General features: G+C 31.0%; 1 protein-coding gene across 1 annotated transcript in view; it reads right to left on the bottom strand.

The window, feature by feature from the left end:
• LOC147064745 (macrophage mannose receptor 1-like) overlaps nucleotides 1-14,661 on the bottom strand; it is a 28,189-nt gene extending 13,528 nt beyond the window's left edge. Inside the window, exons 1-5 of the mRNA XM_085957700.1 lie at nucleotides 14,504-14,661; nucleotides 11,863-12,117; nucleotides 10,239-10,439; nucleotides 8,837-9,088; nucleotides 7,197-7,363 (exon numbers count right to left, since the gene is read on the bottom strand). Of these exons, the coding sequence (XP_085813826.1) occupies nucleotides 7,197-7,363; nucleotides 8,837-9,088; nucleotides 10,239-10,439; nucleotides 11,863-12,117; nucleotides 14,504-14,567 (939 nt within the window). The 5' untranslated portion in view covers nucleotides 14,568-14,661. The remainder of the gene's footprint in view (nucleotides 1-7,196; nucleotides 7,364-8,836; nucleotides 9,089-10,238; nucleotides 10,440-11,862; nucleotides 12,118-14,503) is intronic.
• Nucleotides 14,662-25,356: the final 10,695 nt, after the last annotated feature.

Below are 25,356 nucleotides of genomic sequence, written 5' to 3'. Positions count from 1 at the left end.
ACCAATCCACTGCTTAATAAAGACCTCCCTAGCCAGATTCTACTCCTTTCTGTCATATGAATTGATGTATTTATAAAAATCGGTGATATTATATTTATCTACATATTCATATCGTCCTCATCATCATCATCGACCTAAACCAATCCACTGCTTAATAAAGACCTCCCTTGTTTTATTCTACTTCTTTCTGTCATATGAATTGCTGTATTTATCAAAATCGGTGATATTATATTTATTTACATATTTATATCGTCATTATCATCATTATCATCATCATCATCATTGACCTGAAACAATCCACTGCTTAATAAAGACCTCGCTAGCCTGATTCTACTCTTTTCTGTCATATGAATTTCTGTATTTATCAAAATCGGTGATATTATATTTATTTACATTATTCATAACGTCATCATCATCATCATTGACCTAAACCAATCCACTACTTAAAGACCTCCTTAGCCTGATTCTACTCCTTTCTGTGATATGAATTTCTGTATTTATCAAAATCGGTGATATTACATTTATCTACATATTCATATCGTCATCATCATCAACCAGGATCAATTCACTGCTGGATGAAGAGTTCCGCAACCTGATTCTACTGCTATATTATACCTATTTCTATCGTCTTTATCATCATTGACCTGAACCCATCTATTGCTGGATAAAGGCCTCCCATGCCGGATTCTACTCCTTTCTGTCATTTGAATTGCTGTATTTATCAAAATCGGTGATAATATATTATATCTATTTATATTTCCATTATCATTATGAACCTGAATCAATCCACCGGTGGATGAAGGCCTCTCTAAGTTGTTTGAATTTCTGTCGGTCATATGAATTACTATATTTATCAAAATTGCTGATATTATATTTTCCCATTCATAATATCGTCAATATCATCATCAACCAAGATTAATCCACTGCTGGATGAAGGTTATCCCAACCTAATTCTACTCTTCTTGGTCATATAAACTGCAATATTTTTTTAAATTTGCGATTTTATATACCTACCCATTTATATCGTCATTATCGTCATCAACCTGTATCAATCCACTGCTGGATGAAGGCCTTTTTAAGCTGATTCCACATCTTTAGGTCTTATAAATTCCTATTCTTATCAGATATAATATGTATTACTTCATTATTTATCAACATTTGTCTCGATATGAATGTCTCGCACCGGGAAACTATATTGTTTAAGGTTAATTTTTAAAACAAAATATGATTTTTAAAATATTATTCTGTGGCTCCAAGCATTTATTTTTTATAGACAATGAAACAAAATAATGTTAAAATTTATTTCTTATGCTGCTAACCTTTTTCTATTATGTAAATGGGACCCGAAAGAGATTAATATTCGCGTTATATTGGATCGCCATTTATGATAATCACGATTGAGATGTATAACTATTTATCATTTATTTAAATGCACATACCTACACATATATTGTATTAAATTAAAATGACAGTGGTAGCAATCGGCGATTGCCAGCTGTTTTGCTAGGCTTAGCAGCCTGAAATGGTGTCAGATGATATTGAGAAGGCCAGACTCCAGAATAGACTACGCACATGACTCCAAATTTGTATTTGCAGTGACGACATGCATATCGTAAAACTGACAAATCAGTAAAATTTTCAATTGTCTGACGTGAATAAAAATCCATCCCGAAGGGAAAACTATGGCGCCGTCTATACACACTTTACAATTATTATATTAAAATCCAACACCAAGTCACTATGATGAAAAGCTGTCTGCAAGACCTAGCGAGACAGACTGGCGAGAGCCAGCTGGCTCAGCTAGTCTCCTATATATTATTATCCTAAGAGATTTTGGAAAATACACCAACAGCTCATTTAAGCGACATTTTATTGTTATTTTTACATCTTCACTTCGAAATGTGCGCTACCAATTCATCTACCGATTGAATTGAACACATTTCAGAAATTTTCCATGATTTTACATGTACGTGACGTTTATATCCGATATTTTCTTACACATCGTATGCAATCGCCATATTTACTGTTTACGACCCACAGAATGACGTCTTCGTCGCTTAAAACCTTCTAATCCTTTATTTGACAAACGAATTCGATTATTTTTATTCAAATATCGTAATGTAAGCATTGGCGCACTTTTTTCCGGTGAAAAAACCATAATCCTGGTACAATTCTCTACGTATAATATCTTTTGACAGGAGCGTGCCTTACTGTCCGCCATTTCATAGATAACATGATATTCCAAATTTGATTTTTTTAAATACTTCTTTGTGGCTGTTACGCACTTTTTTTTATTGAATAATTACCTAGGCTACTAATTTCCATAGATCACAATATAGTCATATTAAACTAACAAAGTTGCCATTGCAAACAATGAAAGAAATTAATACGAATTGTTATAGTTATCAAAATGAGTCATATTGTATAATATCTACCTATTTTTATCGTCCCTATCATCATCAATCTTGACCTATCCACTGCTGGATGAAGGCATCCTCAGCCTTATTCGACTCCTTACTTACACATGAATTGTTATATTTATCAAAATCAGTGATATTATATTATTATCTACCTATCTATATATAATGCCATTATTATCACGAGCCTCAATAAATCCACTGCTGGATGAAGGCCTCTCTACGTTGATTGTATTATTGACAGTATTGAATTTCTAATGTTATTTATCTACATATTCATATCGTCATCATAATCATCATCATCATCAACCAGGATCAATCCACTGCTGGATGAAGAGTTCCGCAACCTGATTCTACTACTATTGGTTTAACGAATTTGTGATATTATACATATTTCTATCCATCTTATCATCATCGACTTGAACCAATCCACTGCTGGATAATGTCCTCCCTAGCCCGAATCTACTCCTTTCTGTCATATGAATTGCTTTATTTATCAAAATCGGTGATACTATATTTATTTACATATTCATATTGTCATCATCATCATCATCAACCAGGATCAATCATCTGCTTAATAAAGACCTCCATAGACTGATTCTACTCCTTTTTGTCATATGAATTTCTGTATTTATCAAAATCGGTTATATTATATTTATCTACATATTCATATCGTCATCATCATCATCACATTGACCTGAACTAATACACTGCTTAATAAAGACCTCCCATGCCTGATTTTACTCCGTTATGTCATATAAATCCCTGTATTTATAAAAATCGGTGATATTATATATTTTATCTGCATATTCATATCATCATCATCATCATCATCATCATCATCATCATCAACCAAGATTAATCCACTACTTAATAAAGACCTCCCTAGCCTGATTCTACTCCTTTCTGTCATATGAATTTCTGTATTTATCAAAATCGGTGATATTATATTTATCTACATATTCATATCGTCATTATCATCATCATCATCATTGACCTGAACCAATCCACTGCTTATTAAAGACCTCCCTAGCCTGATTCTACTCCTTTCTGTCATATGAATTGCTGTATTTATCAAAATCGGTGATATTATATTTATTTACATATTCATATCGTCATCATTATCATTATCATCATCATCATCATCGACCTGAATCAATCCACTGCTTAATAAAGACCTAGCTAGCCTGATTCTACTCCTTTCTGTCATATGAATTTCTGTATTTATCAAAATCGGTGATATTATATTTATCTACATATTCATATTGTCATTATCATCTTTATCATCATCGACCTGAACCAATCCACTGCTTATTAAAGACCTCCCTAGCCTGATTCTACTCCTTTCTGTCATATGAATTGCTGTATTTATCAAAATCGGTGATATTATATTTATCTACATATTCATATCGTCATCATTATCATTATCATCATTATCATCATCGACCTGAATCAATCCACTGCTTATTAAAGACCTCCCTAGCCTGATTCTACTCCTTTCTGTCATATGAATTGCTGTATTTATCAAAATCGGTGATATTATATTTATCTACATATTCATATCGTCATCATTATCATTATCATCATTATCATCATCGACCTGAACCAATCCACTGCTTAATAAAGACCTCGCTAGCCTGATTCTACTCCTTTCTGTCATATGAATTTCTGTATTTATCAAAATCGGTGATATTATATTTAATTACATATTCATATCGTCATCATCATCATCATTGACCTGAACCAATCCACTGCTTAATAAAGACCTCCTTAACCTGATTCTACTTCTTTCTGTGATATGAATTTCTGTATTTATCAAAATCGGTGATATTACATTTATCTACATATACATATCGTCATCATCATCAACCAGGATCAATCCACTGCTGGATGAAGGGTTCTGCAACCTGATTCTACTACTATATTATACCTATTTCTATTGTCCTTATCATCATTGACCTGAACCCATCTACTGCTGGATAATGGCCTCCTAAGCCTGATTCTACTCCTTTCTGTCATTTGAATTGCTGTATTTATCAAAATCGGTGATATTATATTATATCTATTTATATTTCCATTATCATTATGAACCTGAATCAATCCACCGGTGGATGAAGGCCTCTCTAAGTTGTTTGAATTTCTGTCGGTCATATGAATTGCTATATTTATCAAAATTGCTGATATTATATTTACCCATTCATAATATCGTCATTATCATCATCAACCAAGATTAATCCACTGCTGGATGAAGGTTATCCCAACCTAATTCTACTCTTCTTGGTCATATAAACTGCAATATTTTTTTTAAATTTGTGATTTTATATACCTACCCATTTATATCGTCATTATCGTCATCAACCTGTATCAATCCACTGCTGTATGAAGGCCTCTTTAAGCTGATTCCACATCTTTAGGTCTTATAAATTCCTATTTTTATCAGATATAATACGAGTATGTATTGCTTCATTATTTATCAACATTTGTCTCGATATGAATGTCCCGCACCGGGAAACTATATTGTTTAAGGTTAATTTTTAAATCAAAATATGATTTTTAAAATAATATTCTATGGCTCCGAGCGTTTATTTTTTATAGACAATGAAACAAAATAATGTTTAAATTTATTTCTTATGCTGCTAACCTTTTTCTATTATGTAAATGGGACCCGAAAGAGATTAATATTCGCGTTATATTGGATCGCTATTTATGATAATCACGATTGAGATGTTTAATTATTTATCATATTTAAATGCACATACCTACACATATATTGTATTAAAATTAAAATGACAATGGTAGCAATCAGCAATTGCCAGCTGTTCTGCTAGGCCTAGCAGCCTGAAATGGTGTCAGACGATATTGAGAAGGCCAGACTCCAGAATAGACTACGCACATGACTCCAAATTTGTATTGGCAGTGACGACATGCAGATCGTAAAACTGACAAATCAGCTAAATTTTCAATTGTCTGACGTGAATGAAAATCCATCCCGAAGGAAAAACTATGGCGCCGTCTATACACGCTTTACAATTTTTATATTAGAATCCAACACCAAGTCACTATGACGGAAAGCTGTCTGCAAGACCTAGCGAGACAGACTGGCGAGAGCCAGCTGGCTCAGCTAGTCTAACATAAATACTATATCGCCGACTTTTATTTTCAGATATGATATCGGGTGCAAGATTGCACTCGGACTGTATTGTGAAATTAGGGATGAATGCCAACTTGCCCCTGCGCATTTTCGCTATTGAGTCTTTTCACATCCGATTTCACGATCGACGGACATTTGGAAAATAAATGACAATTGAAAGATATTTTTATCTGAGCAACTTAAAATATTATTCAAGGTCATTTAAAAAAGATTTAGTTTCAATTAACATATATTTTATTGACTTTTTACTTTAGTTTGTGGTTCATAATATTAATCAGGGCGGCTCTACCTTAAGGGTTCGTAGGGACCGTCCCCACGTCGTTATCATGTCTAAAATACACGTCCGATATTTTTAACATTGTCATACTATACCTATCTACTTAATTACATGATTAAATGAATTACGTGTTTAATTTATTTTATCTATCTAAACCCGTCACAATTTTATAAAGATATTTAATAATATTATCCAAATAAATAAAGCAGTGATTGTAAATTATGTAATAACGTAATGAAGATTACGTGGTATTAAAATAATTAATTAAATTAAATACACCATATTTCACGGTGACACCTATGTACAAATTAAGAAAATATGGTGTCTATTTTTCGCTCACTGGGTTCACTCAGTCGCAACCCGTTGCCGCAGTACAAATCCCACAAAGGATGTGAATGCATTAGCGTTAGTACCTATAGGCATACTGGGGAGCGAATCAAATGACCCATAAGTGAGTAAAATGCTCGCTGTATGTCATTGTTCAAAATTGATAATGCTAAGTCTTTAATAATAATTCAAATAATCATATTATTTATTCTGAAAAATTACTTATTTCCTAATTAATAAAATGACATTATTATATGTATAATATGGGAAAGTAGGTAGGTAAACCCCACCACCCAGAAAGTCGTCGAGCCGCCACTGAATTAATGAATATCAAAAGACTATCTCATGAGCACACAACGATTGATTGATAATTGATATTTAATATTGTTTAACGGTGAACATATTAAATAAAGCACGTTACTTGTTGACGGCTTGCAAAATAAGTAAGAAATATAAATTCAATAATAGATAAGTAAAATAATAAATCATTCATGTCTCATAGTCATAATATTTTATCATACAGTGACTTGTTTTGTATTAACGAATTTTATTTTCGATTAATCAACTCCGGTGTGTCCAATAAGTAAAATAAATTTATTATTTTTTAATTGCTATTAGCAAATACTATTCTGAAAAACGACAAGCTGAGGAAAAACAATGAATAACTAAACCAAAGTTTTAATATTTTTTAGTGAGATACATTTTTCTAAGCTTGTAATTATTTAAGTACACTGTTTTTCACATAGCGCAATTCCACTTCGATTTTCCTTACCGGTAGTAGATATTAATTTTAAGTAAAGCATAATTTTGCAAAATGCTACTGTTAATTATTAAACTAAATACACTGATGTTATATATATATATATATATATATATATATAAATAATATATACCTAACTACATTTAAAAAAATAGTTCATATAGGAATTAATTGGGAATCATTCCAATTATATATGTTGCACTGAATTAGATAAGTGTTTTACGACGGAAGTAATAAAAGGATTATCTTTTATTAAGCGTGCACATTGGTGATGGTCACTTTCTTTTCGCAGATGAATACCGCTGGAACAGAGCACGGGAAGTCATTGAGAACTCCGCTCCCATGCATTGATCCACAATTTTCGTTTCCTCCTGCATTATCTGGTTGACCAACACCCCACTGCGTGAATCCCGTTAGTTGTAATAAATCACCTTAAAAATGAGAAAAATAATAAATAAATTGCATATTGTGTGTGACAGACAGTAAATTAAGTTACATGTGTTTTCTGAAAGGCAGCAAAATCATATCCACAAATTCGACACATTGCAATAGAGACGAGTTTGTATGTACAACCCGATAAAGATCCATATTTCACATGCATACGTGAGCACTATTTATATTATTTTGATTTATGTTTTGTAGTCGTAGTATATCTATAAAACAATATATTTTACAAAATCATTGGCATGATGACCATTATATCTTAAAATCATCTAGGGCCTAGGCATTGAATACAATAATTTATAAATAATATGCTTCGACTTCAATTAACATATTATTATATATTAGAAATTCCTCGAAATATAGTAGACCAATGTAGTATATATGTATTTCTGTTCCCTAGGGGTTTGTATACTACCGTAGATAATAGCAATATAATAATGGAGGTAGATTTAAAAAAATGCATCATAGTTATAAAATAATAAATAATAAAACATATGATCTATAAAAATACAAAACTAAGTACTTTTATTGACTTTTCATTTGAGCGTAAGAGTAAGTTGTTTTAGCAAAAACTGCAATTTATTACATTTTTTACCACATTCACCGCTGACGGCACAGCTGTTGTGCCCTCATTCGGAGGCCAGTAGATATAATTATCATGTTATTTAAATATGGTGATTAAATAGTAATTAAATCCTACGTGGCGAAGCGGTAATTAACATTAACTATAAATAGGTAAAAACGCATCTGAGAACATAGAAATATGGTTTTATCTTACATTAAAAAACTTATATATATTCTAATGCGCGTTTTTTGTAAAACTCATTTTTATTAGTTCCTACATGCATCGTATTCTGTGAATATTTTTAATTAAAATATTATGTCAACAAGTACCTACTTTGAAAACAAAAACAATATTTTTGGATTTTTAATGAAACGTGTTTTTTCGATTTTTTATCTACTAATATCGAATCACGCTTTGATGTGGTCATAATAGTAAAACTCCAATTGATATAGGTACCTAACTAAAAATAATTTAATTTATATTTTCTGACAAAAAAAGATTTTTTTGTACACAAAAATCATTAAGACTATAAACTGTTTAGATTGTAATTATGATGACTTTCATAATAATATTATGAAAGTTATTGTTGTATACAATGTGATATTAAAAACCCGTCTGCCAAAATAGACACGAATTCTGTAGTTTTTTTTTCTGAAATTGAAATTGAAATTAAGTAAAAAATAATAAAAAAATAGTGTCGTTAGATACGTTTTGATTATTTTAAAAGACATTTTAACTTAACTCGGAGTTTTCAAATTCTCTTGCATTGGCAGTACGCTCACCCTTAAGATTAAAATATCTATAGGTATAAAATCATACACAATTACATGATTTCCAACCACATCCGACCATTGTAATATATATTATATACTTTATTAAATGGTTATTTTATTACCTTCAACTGTCACAAATTCTCCTTCCTTAAATATGTCATGAAATCCCAGCAATACGTAGTCTGAATGAATTGCTGCAAGGACCTTGTTATCAGGTTCGTTGAACAACTTCACCAAAAAGTCTTTTTCCGCCACGCTGTTGATGATGGCAAGATATCCTCCTTCGGATTCGCATATTGTCCGTGCATCGGCCCATGGCTTTATATTCAAATGAATCTTATATACACTTCCCAACTGAGGAGCATATGTACATCCTGACATCACAAAAAAAACAATTAACAAAATACTAGGAGTTATTAATATTGTTAATGTCGTATTATAGTATTATATATATACTTATAAACAGAAACACTGCCGGTTTTAGTATTTATTCAGGAGTCTCAGAGATTAATCAACAATAACAGAGAATACTTCAAACGGTACATGAAAACAGATTAACAAGATACTAGTAAGAAGACTCACTCGACCAAATAACAGGATAAACTTGCCAAAAGATTAGTTCAGTTCAGGTAGGTATCACATTTGACAACAAGAAACCACACTTATCATTACAAATGAATCTCGATAGTGTATGGTGCCTAGTTTCAAAATAGATGACCTGTATGATTAAAAGGGTCAGAGCTAATTAGACTAAGCTGACTGGCTGTAAGACTGTGAGATATACCAATTACGGAGTACATAGAGTAGAGTAACATAGAGTTAAATCTTAATCCATCTACATGGTGCTTGCGGCGTCCAGGCAATGGGCTGCGCCATCTATGTGTCTCTTTTCAAAGTTACGCCACTACAGTATTCAGTTTATTTAGCGATTTTACACAGTTTTCAAATTTTTGTATGAAAGAAACACCCAATATAAAATTATATAATAGAACAAATTGTATAATAATAATCTTTATAATAAAATCTTTTTGAAATAAAATGAGACTCATTATGCATTAATTTAAAATTAGGAATTTTTTAATAACTTAAATAAATGGATTTATTATGGCTTTGTTTTTTATCAATCAAATTGGTGCTATGAACACTATTTCAAAACGTACATAAATGGATTTATTTCTGACAATGAAAATAACCATATCTACGAGATAGAGCCTGAGTATATTATGTAAGTATAACTGGAAATGAAACTGATACTATTATTGTATTATTACATAGTACAAAAATAAATTAAACTTAGATATTCAATCCTTAGCACTCTACTAAAGAAGAATTTTCATTTTCATTTTCAAATATTAAACCATTCCACTCCCGGGCAGCGCCGGGTGATACTGCTGGTTATGAAATAAAATAAACTCTCTGGCATTCATACATTTTCACATAACGTTTGCGTTTGCTCCTTTCTGAATAATACCATCCAATTTATAATAATATAATATAACAGTATTATAATAAAAAACTATTAACCTTTATCATACGGTATACATCTGTCACTTTCTGATATACTGTAACCAGGGTTCACCTGTTTTTGGCATATGAAAACTCCAGGCGCTGCACACGGAAAATCATTTAAAAATCCAGTGCGATACATAGAGCCACAATCTTCATTTCCTGCATTATCTGGCTGATTGGCTAACCATTTGTGGAAAGAATATTGTATTGGGAGACCTAAAACAATTCAAAAATAATAACTTTTTATAATCACTTAATAGCTTAAACTTACGTGATCAAAACTGTCTAAATAAGTATTTACATTATTTTAATGGAGGCTTTCACGGTTGTTTCACCTTTATTGATATTTCGAATTTTTTACAAAATATATTTTTAAGATTGCATGTTTTTAATTATTGCTTATTCTAAGGTATCTAGCAGAAGTAGGTTTTTGTAAACTTTAAAACTCTCAGTTGCATATCGATCATCAAAGAAGTCAATGTCCATCGGTCATTGGTGTAAAATGGAGGGATCAAAACTTGTGGATCCAAGTATCTGTGAAAAGTAAAGTATTACGAACACAACCATCATAAGCGACTTATTATAAATAGCTCGGACCAAGATTTTTAGATTCCCCTTCCATATAAATTTTATCTTTAATAAAATGTTAAGGTAAGGTAATTGAAAACGATGCATAGAAAAGAAGATGCTAATTTATTGATGTATTATACTTATACGGATTTCGACACCCAATTAGTCGAACCGCACATTAAATATTGGTCACATGTTTTACCCTTTTTAATCTGTCTTCAATGAGTTAAAGCAGTGGTTTTCAAACCTTTTCATCTCGGGATCCCTTTTGCGTCAATATATTTTCTAATGACGCCATAAAAAACACTAATTAGTGCTATGGGTAAGCTTTCTTCTTATTACACTTATACGTAGCTTCTTTAATGTTAGAATCAAACTAGGCACAGCTATCCATGGTCTTTTTACCAAGCCATACAAACAAGGGAGGAACACATTTTTTTACTGATTCTGACTCCTGAAAAAACGTCCTGCCTACAAATGAGACATGCTGGTAAAATGCTGCCCTTAATTACCAAAAATGCCGCGCCATATTATACATATTATATTGCGTCGACTATGTGGAATCTTTTAAATTTGTTTTCGGATCCCTTAATTAATATGCTACTTACAAGCAGCGCATAACCTAAAACTCATTAAACGTTACAGCAACTAACCTCATTTCTCTAAAATCTTATTTCCACAGGAACTTATCTATACCTACATTACCTACTCTCATTCTGAAAGTATTTTTGAAACCAGTTGCTATACGGTGAGAAGATATGTGAATTAAAACAGTTTTACATCATGAGCAGAAGTATTAAAAGTCATAAACTGGTGCAAAAATGGGATATATTATCATCATGTCATGACTACTCACCATACGCGTTATATTAGGATTCTTTGGAATTATATATTTTTTTAAACAACTTGCGCACAATTTGGACACCACTGGGTTTAATTATTGGTAGCTATGAACAAATAACAAATAATAATATTTTCTACAACACCGGTATCTGTGGAAAGGAGTATTCAATGGATAGCAAACATGATTATTGATTATTAATTAGGTAAGAAAAATATCAGTATCTACCTGTCTCGGTTATGTATTCTCCTTCAATGAAAAAATCATGGAAACCCAGAAGCGAGAAATCAGGATGAGGGGATCCAACTATAGATGTTGCAGGATATCGACTGAAAACGCTCACTAGTGCCTCCATTTCCTTTGCATTAGCAGGCATAGCCAATGTAGCATTTTCTTCACGACATATTCTTATCGCCTGACTCCATAGCTTCGGTGTTGGGAAAAATTTGTATAATATGTCAACATTGTCTTGTAATTCGTATCCTGCAAAATATTAGTAATAAAAAAATTAATATAATTCAGTTGGTAATGATAAAACGTACCTATATTTAGTACCTATTTAAAAAAAATACTTCAGATCATTGGAAGTCTAAGTGAATTGATTCCATAACATATTATAAAATATATTTAATACGTCACGTAATTTGTTCAAAAAGTAAATATTATCAAATATTAGTACCAAAATCCAACGTTTGAATCTAACATATGTATTGTCAATGCTCTGTTAGAGAAGGTATTATCTATAGCAGGGGTAGTCAACCTGGTCCATACCGCCCACTAGTGAGCGTTCCAGCTTTAATGGTGGGCGGTAGGATTTTTAAAAACATTTTCATTATGGTTTTATTAAACTCCCCGAGAAAATTTAAATTTCAGAAAACATACTATTTTTATCGCCCTCGCATAAGTTTAGTTCACGTTACGTAAGTGAAATTAAATGGCGCTATAAATAGTGCGACCGCAAACAATAGCAGAAAAGAGCCTCGTCCCAGAATAGCTCGCGCATCTCTCCCTACACCACCCAGCGATAGTGGTGGATATGTAAACATATGCCAAAATATATAAAAAAAATGCCTGTCTTATATCCAAATATCTATGTGGAAAATTATATTCAGTTTATTGATACCTTTCCCTACCTCATATCATGTGGAATCATAAATATGCTTTAACTTGATGTAACTCATAAATTTTATAAAGTAACGTTACTTCCCTACTTTATAAATCACCATTACTGTGGAACCGGTGGGTGGTTAGAAAATTTTACTACTATCAGAGATACAAAAGTAGGCGGTTGATATAAAAAGGTTGACTACCCCTGATCTATAGAATAATATGAGAAAGCGACAACTGTTAAATTATTTTCAAACTACAATATTGAGGTAGATATTTTAAATTGAAAAATCATTAATACAAACGTAGAGTAAAAATTAATCAGAAAATGAATGACATGCACCGTTATTCACATAATATTTACATAAATAGTACTTTTTCATCCCCATTGATATGCACTTATTTTGATGCTCATTTGCGCATGAGTGGTATGTAATGTTTTAAATTAACTTTTATAGTGAAAAATACAGTCCGACATAATTAAAATAAAAATCTCTTCAGAAATCTGTAATAAAGTCGTACGTTGACATCTAATCGTTTTTATGAATTGCCTAATGAAATTTAATTAAAAAAAAACATTCAATACAAAAAATTTAAAGTCACTTCGAATACACGAACAAAAAAATTCTCTCTCGTATTCAGCGAATTATAAAATATAAAAAACTCGTAAACATTTTATCATTCTGTTAATCATTGGCTACATATATTACAACGCTCTGCATATTATTTATATTCAGATGCTTATTGTATTAAAAATTAATGATGCTGTTATATTATTGTGTTTATATATATCTAATTATAAAAAAGGAATGTAAAATCATATAAAATAATATAGAATCTAAAAATTCTTAAATCTTAAATATACTATAAAATTTATTTATCTATGTGTATATACTTTTTGAATTTCAAACATTTAATCGGAAAATTTTAAATTGAAATTGTAAATTAAATGAATAACAAGTAAGAAAATGCAAAAAAACACTATTATTAGTAATCAAATCCGTAAAATAAAAACATTAAATATTAAGACGGCATCAGTGAAACGGCAAATAATTTTCCACTATAGGCGCGACAAAATTTTGGACTCGCTGGCATTCGGAGAGCGAACGTCGAGGTGTCAATATGTCAATTTATTTCATGATGGCGACGGAGGAATTAATTCTTAAATCGTGTAAAGATGACTAAAAACGATACCCATTTACTTGAAAAAGAAAACATGTCAATGAATATATTATTATTGTTACTAATAGAACAATAAACAGAACATTAAACGGACGCATGTCGGATTTATATGACAAATTATATTTCGTTCGGCATGCGTCATTTGCACCCGCGATCCGCGCATCGCCTAGCCACGATCTTTTTAGACCATGCCTCAACTGAGGTATAGCCTTAATGAAAATTTCTATACGTATATGAGACTCTGTAATACTAATGACCAGCATCTTCAATTGTCCACACTCTATAGTAGTACTAGTATCTTTAATCAAAATACTTCAATCTTACTTACTTTACACATTAATCAAATCTACGTCCAACCGAATAGGACGATGAAAATGCAATAAAAAACTATATTACAGAATAATATAGGTTCTGGGACCAGCAATGAACCAACAGATCTCTTCAGCGCCCTCTTTGCGAAACGATGTTCTATTAGAAGATCTAAATTAATGCATTTACCGATATAATTATTAAACTAGCTATTTATTATATTACATTGAAAATATTAAAAAGGCAATATACCTATGTATTAAAAAATTACCTCCATATCCGCAGGAAACTGTTGCACATAATGTAAAACTAACTAAAAGTATAGCGAAATTCATCTTGATGTATCCTTGAACAACAACCAAATACTGATGGTAACTCTTGAGATGCAAATGCTATTTATAAGAATTTAAGATAATGCTACAGGTAATAAATCAGTAATAATATCCATACCCTGACATTTTATTATCGTTTACCTCTACAGGGTGACCGAAACGTATTAATATAAAAAATAAAATAACAATGTCCAAATTTTAATAACAAAATAAGTATCTACTGTTTTAAAAGAAACCATATAAGATTGGCATGTAATTTATAGCACACATAACTAGATAGCCGAGACTTTGTCCTGACAATATAATTATTTGATATTAACATCAAGCTGAAATGCTCAATTAAAAGGTACATGGGGTTATCCGTGTAGTGAACATGATTATTCCATCGTGAAGGGAAAACAATGAAAAGCATGCAGCAGCTCTTAGGCAATTTAGAATTAATCATAATATTTAAATTTGCTAGAAGAAACGTCTTTAATCCAGTGAATATCTACAAAACTAACGTCATTTTGAACACAATGGATGATATAGTGTAAGTCAGCTAGTTTCTGTCAATGAATATTTAAAATCGCATCTGGGTATATATTAAATACAGTGACGTTCAAAGTGTCAATTTTTAGCATATTCAATACGCTGCCACATTATAATCACAAATTCCAATTACCAACTACATTAGATTTTATGGTTTATTCTCCTTTAATTTTACACGACAAATGAAATCTAAATCGTCTAAAACATGGGTCCAAGAAATTCCACAATTTGTTTAAAAACCTTTAAAATTATAATATAGGTACTCGTACTTTCAATTTTAATTACCGTCACTAACCATTGTTAATAAAAACATTAAAATAAATAACTACCTACTTATTAGATTTCCAGAAATCAATAATATTTTAAGAAACCTTATTGATATTATTGAGAATTAAACGATAATAGAAGAAGAAAGATTAGTTTGATGCTTTAATATAAAATGATGAATCAACTCTCTAAAATCGTAACACAAAGACACCAAGGGTCGCCGTGGAAAAGAGAGATCGCCTACCTACAAAAATCACAGTCAGACCAACAGAAGGACGCTACGAGTTATGCAGACGGGATCGCTGAAGATATCTAATAAATATAATATTATAAATACGTTACTCGACAAGGGAGTATACAAGAACGAATAATTAATTATGAGATGTCCAATTAAAAATATGTTGAATATAACTTTACCTACTTTCTGAACACCTTATTTACAAATGTTTGTTAGTACGCATTTTAAGTAGCAATACGTTATTTTGTATTTGGCTAAGATAGATTTTTATTCCGAGAACATTTATTAAGTATTATCTTTCGTATAGCGCGACAATTATCAATGTTTATTTTCCGCAATACCCACTATGCCGTGATGATAATATTTACATAATGTTTTCTTTTTTACATCAATTCAGACGGTAATACCATAATATACCTACTAAATATAATATACAGTCCATTTTATGAATTGTCAATAAAAACTACTTTCCTGTATAATTTTCATATTTGTTTCATCACTAGTTTTTTTTTACATCATCATCATCATCATTTTATCAGAAAAAATGTAGCATTAAATTTGTGTCCATCTTCCCTAAAATAAAACATAGCCTGAAAACACATACAATATAACAGGGATGGCGAACCTTTTTGAGAAGTGGGTCAAATTTAGTTCATTATTTTGTTTAGTACTAGCTTGTGGGTTACTAAGTCACATATTTAAAAATATATCCATAGATTTTTTTTTATTAGAGAAAAAATATTTGTACCCCTCCGAATACTAAAAAACATAAAGAAATAATAATAGCATTTGTTGATATAGGAATAATGAACAATTTAAGTACCATACTTCATTTACCGATTGTTTAAAATAGTTGTGTGGAATAAAATAAATAAACGCAGATTTATCATTAAAGTCGCTTTACTAAACTTTGCCACTATTCACTTGGATACCAATTGATTAATTTAAGAATGTTCATTTAATCTAACGAATCCGGTCCTGAAATTTGATAAAATTGTTTACATGGCAAATTACACACACTGTCGTTTTATTCTTTTCAACCACACCATATTTATCGAACCATTTTGTTTGATATGGTCTGGAACTTGTATCGTTTGTTTTTATTTTTTTAACCGCCGACATAATACAGGGCTACAACTAAAAATATTTTTATTTAGAACACAATAATTTCAGAAGAAATTTCTTATTAACGTACTTGATATACACACATAATATGTAGATGAGAAACTATAATAAAAAAAGATAATAATAATGTTGAATTATTAAACACTTCTAGACGCGTACGACAAGGCTGCCATTTAGTTTAGTACTGGTACATCTCCCCGTTCTATAATGCAACGAATATGTATGCGCGTCAAGTTTATGACTAACTGTTATGAGTCATACACGCTTCGCGACAAAAGGACGAAACACGACGTTCTACGACAATGCACCTCATACATAGGTGCAGTGATACAATAGAAAATTAGCTGGCCAATGTCCACATGGAAATATTTTTTTATAAGTTCGACATCACATATTATATAAGTACTTTATGTTTTTAATATTTTTGATTGTCTGTTCTCTCTTTTATGATATAAAATATAAGTTTATAAAAATTAGCGTGTGGGTCATTTAAAAAGCTTGCGTGGGTCAATTTCTGACCCGCGGGTCATAGGTTCGCCATCCCTGCAATATAATATAACCAATAGAAAAAAAAATACAACACCCAGCAGAATTCGAACTGGCACCCACTGGTATTCGCACTCATGTGCTCTGACAAATAAGCGATGTATATCCTATCTAATTGGGACGAGGTTTACTATTAATTTTTACAATTCTTACTGAAACGCTTTCAAAGTTTTTTAGTTTTTTTGGCTGTCGGTTTTTGTATTTTAAATCAAAGTATCGTACCTACATAACTACTTTAATTATTAACCGGTGTCAGGATCTCTCCAAAATTATGTTATAACGTACTTGCAATTGCTAATAATTAGATAACTATTTTTTAATTTAACGAATAATTCATAAGATTTAAGAATCTAATATTCTTTATTTAACATACACAATCTGAAAATACGTTGGAGAAATTAGATAAGTTTTTATGTAATAATACATCATTAAGCATAAGAATTATATAGAAATGAGTAATAATATGCAATTATAAGATAATGATGCTTTGTATAATATATAATAATAATGGGAATTATTATTATATCCATCATACATATTTTATAAATTTCAAACTATTGACTGAGAGTACGTACTTGTTGTAATTTTAATTTTAATTCGATTCGATGTAAGTTCTATACTATTCCATTTGAGTAATTATTAACTATAATTATAATTTATAAATGGATATATTACATAATATATCAAAGTTATTTTATTGTAGATAACACATAACAGTAATTTAATACAAAATTACAATAATTTCTGTGTTCAATACGCCAATGAAATTTATACAATTTTTCAGAAAACATTAATGCAATCATATTTTGTTATTTCAATTTGCATAATAATGATATATTATACTTCATATTATACCTAAATTAAACTTTCGTATAACGGGAAACCCCTGATTTTGAATAATAAAAATAAATGAAAATTTATTTGGATTAATAGCCACTTACTGTCAATCCAAAGTATTCTCAATGAATTTATCATTATTGAAAATGAAACATTGTCAACTAATAAAAAATATACAATCATACAGATAATGTTTACAAACAAATTTTCAATAGGTAGGTACCAAATAATTTATTGAAGATATTAAGAATAATTAAATACAAAATTCCAAGAACTTCTGTCCTCATCGATTAGTCAATGAAATTTATCTAAAACATTAATGCAATCATGTTTGGCACTTCAATTTGCATAAATTGAATAAATGCCTAACACTTATTTGATATTATAATATAAGTTAGGTATAAGGAATTCAACGAATAACAAGAATACATTTAGGTAATATCGATTATTATCAGCAAGTCAAAACATTTTTTTTGTGAAAAGGGAAACCCCTGATTTTGAATAATAAAAAATAAGTAAAGTCATTAAAATTAATAGCCAATCCAAATTCTCAAGACAGGAGAGATATAAAAAAAAACACTTAGGTACCTACGGAGCCAATTATATTTCTAAATACATTAAATTTAAGAAGACCAATAATCATCAATGTATACATTTACAATAATAATCATATCATTTGTAAGAAACTTAGTGCACACACGAATAATGATAAATGGTAGGTTAATAAATTTATTTATTTTAAAAAGACACGTTGAGTACATAACAAATTATTAATTCAGGACGTTCACAACATGACATTTAGAATAAAAATTACAAGTAATCAGTTAGGAAAATCAGAAAAAACAAAGTGGAGGAAAAAAAGAAAGCAAAAATAGTTTTATACAAAAGAAATAAAATTTAAGAAAACAACAATGATTCAAAAAATACAAATTAAACAATAAAATAGAATTTAAAAAACAGAATATATAATGGATCGCCAAAAATATCTACATCTCTAGGGAGTGCATTGACCAACCGCACAGCCCTCGCTATTGGTGCCTGGTGAGCCTGACATGAGGAAACAGCTTTCACCCAAAATAGGTCATGGCTGCGACCACGCATGTAATTGACGGGTGTATAAAAATTTAAATTTTCTAGAATATCGGGATTGAAAATGATACCACGTGAGAGCAGGGAAAAATGCTTTAAGAGCAGAAGTGACCTACGAGCTTCAAGAGAATAAAAGGCGAGCATGCCTTGAAGAAAGTTAGTCGGAAAATACTCGTTTGAGAAGGTGTCAAAAGGAAAATAATTATAAACTTTAAAATAGAGATGACGAAGAAATTTTTTCTGAACACGCTCTAAAACAAGCTTATAGGAAACTTCATAAGGACTCCAGATGATGGAGCCATACTCAAGAATACTCCGTACTAACGACACATAGAGTGTACGTAAAACAGTTGGATTCTTGAATGACTTGGCTTGTCTCATGACGAATCCTAGAAGCTTGCTCGCACGCAATGCCGTAGAAGTGATGTGCGAGCGAAATGATAAACGTGAGTCAAACAATATGCCAAGGTCTTTAATTTCTGATTGACGGTTCAGTAATCTATTTGACATATTGTAGTTGAAAATAATTGGAGATCTTGATTTCGAAAAGCTAATACACACACATTTATCAGTATTAAATTCGAGTTTATTTTTTTTCGCCCAAATTTCAATTGAGTTGAGATTATTTTGTAATATGTGACAATCTAATTCACTGTGAATTGACGCATATAATTTTAAATCGTCTGCAAAGAGTAAAACCTGGATTCCATTTATAACATTGACAATGTCATTGATGAATATAAGAAACATAATTGGACCAAGATTTGATCCTTGGGGAACACCTGAATAAGTTTGAAAGACGTCGGATCTACACCTTGCATACTCCACATATTGACAGCGATGCGAAAAGTAAGATTTGAAAAAGTTGATAAAATTTATAGATCCACCTACTGCACTTAATTTGTTAATGAGAATATCATGATCTACCCGATCAAAAGCCTTTGACATATCTGTATAAATTGCGTCCACTTGACAATTTACGTTCATCGAATGAGATATGTACTCAGTATACGTCATAAGGTTTGTAACTGTTGACCGAGCTCATCGAAATCCATGCTGAGCGTCAGTCAGTTGACCGTCTACATGTTTATAAATATACCTATGCAAAATAGACTCAAATAACTTAGCTGGTGCAGATAGAACAGCCACCGGGCGAAAATTTATTATTTCAGAGCGCGAGCCTTTTTTGTGCACCGGACGAATACGGGTTAGGCTCCAACAATCTGGGAAGACAGAAGTACTTAGGCTGAGATTAAATAAATATAGTAGGGGGTCAGTTAACAGCTAATGACAGCCCTTTAAAATCCAAGGGGGGATACCATCAGGACCTACTGAGGATTTTGGATATAGTCGAGAGAAAGCATACACCATGTCAGTCTCATCCAGAAGACCAATATCTAGTACCGGCCAGGAAGATGAAATACTATCCGGGTGAGGTGTGGGCAATATCGAAGGAGCTTTAGAATATACAGACATAAAATATTGAGCGAAACCGTTAGCAATGGACTGGGAGCCACTCAAAACATTCCCTTCCAGAGACATAGATGATAATTGAGCAGAAGAGTCGCGCGTACTTCTAACGTAATTCCAAAATGATTTAGGATCTGACGCTAACTTCCCCCCGATACCATCAATGTATGACTTATACGTATTGACGAAAAATATTATGTTAAGAGTTCTTTAAAAGCTACAAGCCGGTGAATTTGCAATCTGCTTGTAAAGTCGCCCAGTGTCATCATCATCATAGCAAACAAGCAGATTGTAAACAATCTAACCGAAAAAAGTTGTAACCCGGGCTACTATACTCGCTACTAGGGATTCCAATCCCGGACTATTTTCGATACCTATGAATCCCGGGATTGGTAAACATAATACCAAAGCTTTCTGGATTGATTTTTTTTATCATTTTTTATGGAAAATAAAATAAAAACGAAGATATAACAGAAAAAAATACTTTTAATAACATATAACTACATTAGAAATAAACTGAGTTTGAATGAAGTTTGATTTATTACCCATGTGTTTTCAATTCATTTTATTTTTTCACATAAATTATTAAAAATGAGATAGATTGGAAAAAACAATGCTTGGCATTTTTAACAAAGTGATTCCACCATAATCTCATACGTTTTACGACAGTTTAATATTTGTCAGACTAATTAGCTTTATGAAGCGGAAAGGCCAGACACCATGATTTACTTTACTATCTTTAATCTCGCTAACCCATTCATTAAGTCTTTACTATCATAAACAGCAATCTCATATAATAAATGTAAACTCCACACACAATATTGATTCTACGAAATTTTATAAATGAAAAAGTTTAGGTTTGTAAATAGTTAAACATAGATTAAAAATTTCACATACCTAATATGTACAATTCTGGTAGCATCCGTGATATGAATTTGAGAAATAGAATAAATAAATCGATAAACATTTAGTTAGACGTTTCTACCAGAAAATGCTATTCTGGAGATCCACTGGTCACAGGGGGAATCACTGGATAATAAATAACTTGGTATTAGGTACTTCGGGCAGATTATTCAGAATAATGTCTTAATTACTTAAATCTTAAATTTTTTTATATTGTATTTATTGTCAATACAATATGTTATTATTTATTTTAATTGAACTTCTATTTGTATTTGTTATCTTTTCATAAATAAATAAAACCGTTATTTATATTACAATATTATTTACTGACCAAGATTGAACGTACACACTATAAATAATAATTATCTTAAATAGTATAAAGTTAATTATACTTACTTAATTTATTTTTGACCGATTTTATTAATTTTTTTTGTATATAGGTATAAAAAAATTATATAAACTATCGAAAAAATGTCAATCCCGGGATCGTCAAATTGTAATTCCGAAATCCCGGGATCAAAAATTTAGCTCGGGATTTGATTCCCTATTCGCTACTCGCTGGAGTGTGGGCGATCTTCGTCTGCGCAGTAGAGCGTTAGTAGCGAATATGCCGGTAAAAAAACGAACTACTCAATACGTCCTGTAAAATAGTACACAAACATAACTGTTTCAACTCGCTAGCTTGTTGGCTTCTGAGCGAGTGGAAAGTTTTGTGTGTCATCATCACAATCGTTCTAACTGACTCGCCCGCTTTTAAACTCGCCGACTAGCAGCTTGTTAAGTAGCTCAATGTCATCGACGCTTTAGTGTAAATTGCTGTAAGATTGTAAAGTTTGTGTCAGTTAATAATGTCCCATTGAAACGAACGAAATCAGTCACAGTATGTCTATTGTAAACATAAGGCGGCTATCGGCGGTAGTTTATCATATTTATGTATTGATAAGGTTAATTTTTACAATAAACTGTCAAAAAGTGCTATGTTTTACCAATCCCTCTCTTGGCTATGTTAACTTTTAGAGCGAGATAGACAGTTTTAACAGTTTAGACGGCTAACTTATTGTATCAATTATAATATGTACATCAATACGTCATAATTATGATAAACTACAGTCGATATCCGCTTTGTGTAAAGAATAGACCCAGTGATGACTATTGAACTATGTGGATACTTACATAATATTGAATTTTATTTTGGTTAATCAATCTTATAACTAACCAGCTGAAGTACCCGGTTTCGCACAGGGTCGCGTCTTCTGGAGTCTTATATTTATCTGAGATATTTAAAAAATAATAAGAGGAAATTATTTTTTTAATATTAAAATATCTGTGTAATACAATAGGTATGGCAATATTAAAATAATTCTAATAGGAGTAAGGTCAAACAAAAGAACACTAAAATAAAATCGAATCCAAAATATGCAAACGATATTAATGTTATTAATATGTAGTAAAAAAAATCAAAATTTAATGAAAAAATTAAACAACAAACTTTGTATTTTATATAATACTTACTTTTTAGAAACCTTTGCGGGCGTGCGCACGACAACTGGTCAAAATTTCATCGCAATCGGATGAATGGTATAAGAACGCATACGAATAGAAGAAGATAAAATAGAAGAAAAAGAATAAGAAGATGGTTGTATTAATTTAGAAACCTTTGGGGGCGTGCGTACAACAACTGGTCAAAATTTCATCGCAATTGGATGAATGGTATAAGAACACATACAAATAGAAGAAGATAGAATAGTAGAAAAAGAAGAAAAAAATGGTTATATCTATTTAGAAACCTTTGCGGGCGTGAGCACAACACTTTTGATCAAAATTTCATTGTAATCGTATGAATTGTATAAGAACGCATACGAATAGAAGAATATATAATATAAGAAGAAGAAGAAGGTGGTTGTACTAATTCAGAAACCTTCGCGGGTGTTGGCACAATTACTGACGAAAGTTCTATTGCAATCGGATGAATGGAATAGGAACGCATAAGAATAAAAGAATATAGAATAGAAGAAGAAGAAGAAGATGGTGGTACTAATTCAGAAACCTTTGCGGGTGTTACCACAACAACTGACGATGGTTTCATTGCAATCGGATGAATGGTATAGGAACCATACGAATAAAAGAAGATACGATGAAGAAGAAGATGGTTTTTCTAATTTAGAAAACTTACTAAAACTAAACTTACTTACTTACTAAGTATTTTATTGTTTGATTTAATTATGCTTTCTGTGGCCGTCTGTTATTGGGACTATAAATAAATTTATAATATAACTAATATTGTATTCATCTATCATTGATCTTGTTGGATGACTTAAATACATAATATATACGTAGACGAAGACGTATCAATGTACCCCACATTGATATGATTTTTTTTCGTACCATCATATTATTATCTCCCTAAATATTAATATGTTTACTAATGTGTTTCAAGTTTCAACCATTTTTTTCTTAAAAGTATTGAGTATGATTGTTCATACGCGATTTTATGAAAAATTAGCATAGTAATTTATAAATCAATTTTAAACAATATTATCCGGTGCCGAGGCACATTGATACAATAATTATAGGGGCAGATTGATACACCTAGTATAATTTGTTTTTACAAGGTTATAATTATGATAATTGTTGGGATCAGTGACTAATGTAAATGAAACAAATATTTTACATAGATGAATAACTAAATAATATATTTTAATACTTTGAAAAATATATTTATTACATTAATACTGCTTGTATTCCGGGTTACAAATTCTTTTCATCAATATTCGTTCTCTCTTTTTTTATGTAAGTTGAACGATCGTCATACAAAAAAAAACAGATATTGGCCACTGACGTTAGTAATATAATATTGTATTAATAAATTATATCTGTGATGTATTATCAATGTACCCCGCTTTTTATTGCATCAGTGTGCCCCGGCATGCCACCTTATTTTAAAAACATATTTATTCACTCTGCAAAAATATAATTTGCTAGCTTGTATCTCAAATATCGGTTACATAAATGTATTAACTTATCAAAAAACTATTAACGTCTTGGTTTTATAAAGATTTCACTGTGGAGAAAAACAAACATTTGCGAGAGAAAATAAAACTTTTAACATCACCAAAGACATATCTATGTTACAATGGCGCTGTTATTTGGTGGCAGTTAGATTTAAAACTTTTATTGTAAACTTAGTACCAGTATTTGCTTATACCTATAGTTAAAAATTTTAACCTGATAGCAAAGCCAAAACTCGATTTATAGCATGTGAATCAATGTACCCCTTCACATCCTACACTATTAATTATTTTGGACAAAACTGTAGTCATAGATAATAATATTATGCATAAAAGAAATGGAAGGTATTGCATATATTATTTTGATAGACGGGGCTGAGGTCATTTGACCGTCACGGCCTATAAAGTCCATACAAAAAATCCTAATTTCTACACAATATTCGTATAAATACAATAGTTGAAGACAGATGCCGCTGTTGCATATTTTTTAAACTTTGATATGAATTCTAAATTCAATACGTGAAGTTATTGACGACAGATGATGCTGTTTATTTTTTTTAACTTTATAATGTCTTTAATCTATTTTTCTTAGAAGGTAGGCGTTAAATAATCGCCTAGTATGGAGCCTTCGCCACTGCTATGGACCATCGAAGTTAATATTATATTGGCCTTCATCACGAAGGTTTCGGTAAAGGCAGACGAGGTGAATTGCTTTGATGTCGAGTCAGCCAACCGCGTAAATTGCTCGAATTTTACAAAAATGTCAACAATAATAAAT

This window comes from Rhyacophila brunnea, unplaced genomic scaffold (genome assembly GCF_057557595.1).
Source record: "Rhyacophila brunnea isolate RB1 unplaced genomic scaffold, BYU_Rbru_1.0 scaffold_7, whole genome shotgun sequence".
Lineage (NCBI taxonomy): Eukaryota > Metazoa > Arthropoda > Insecta > Trichoptera > Rhyacophilidae > Rhyacophila > Rhyacophila brunnea.
The sequence above is the reverse complement of the archived record's forward strand: the minus strand, read 5'-3'. Positions and strand labels throughout refer to the sequence as shown.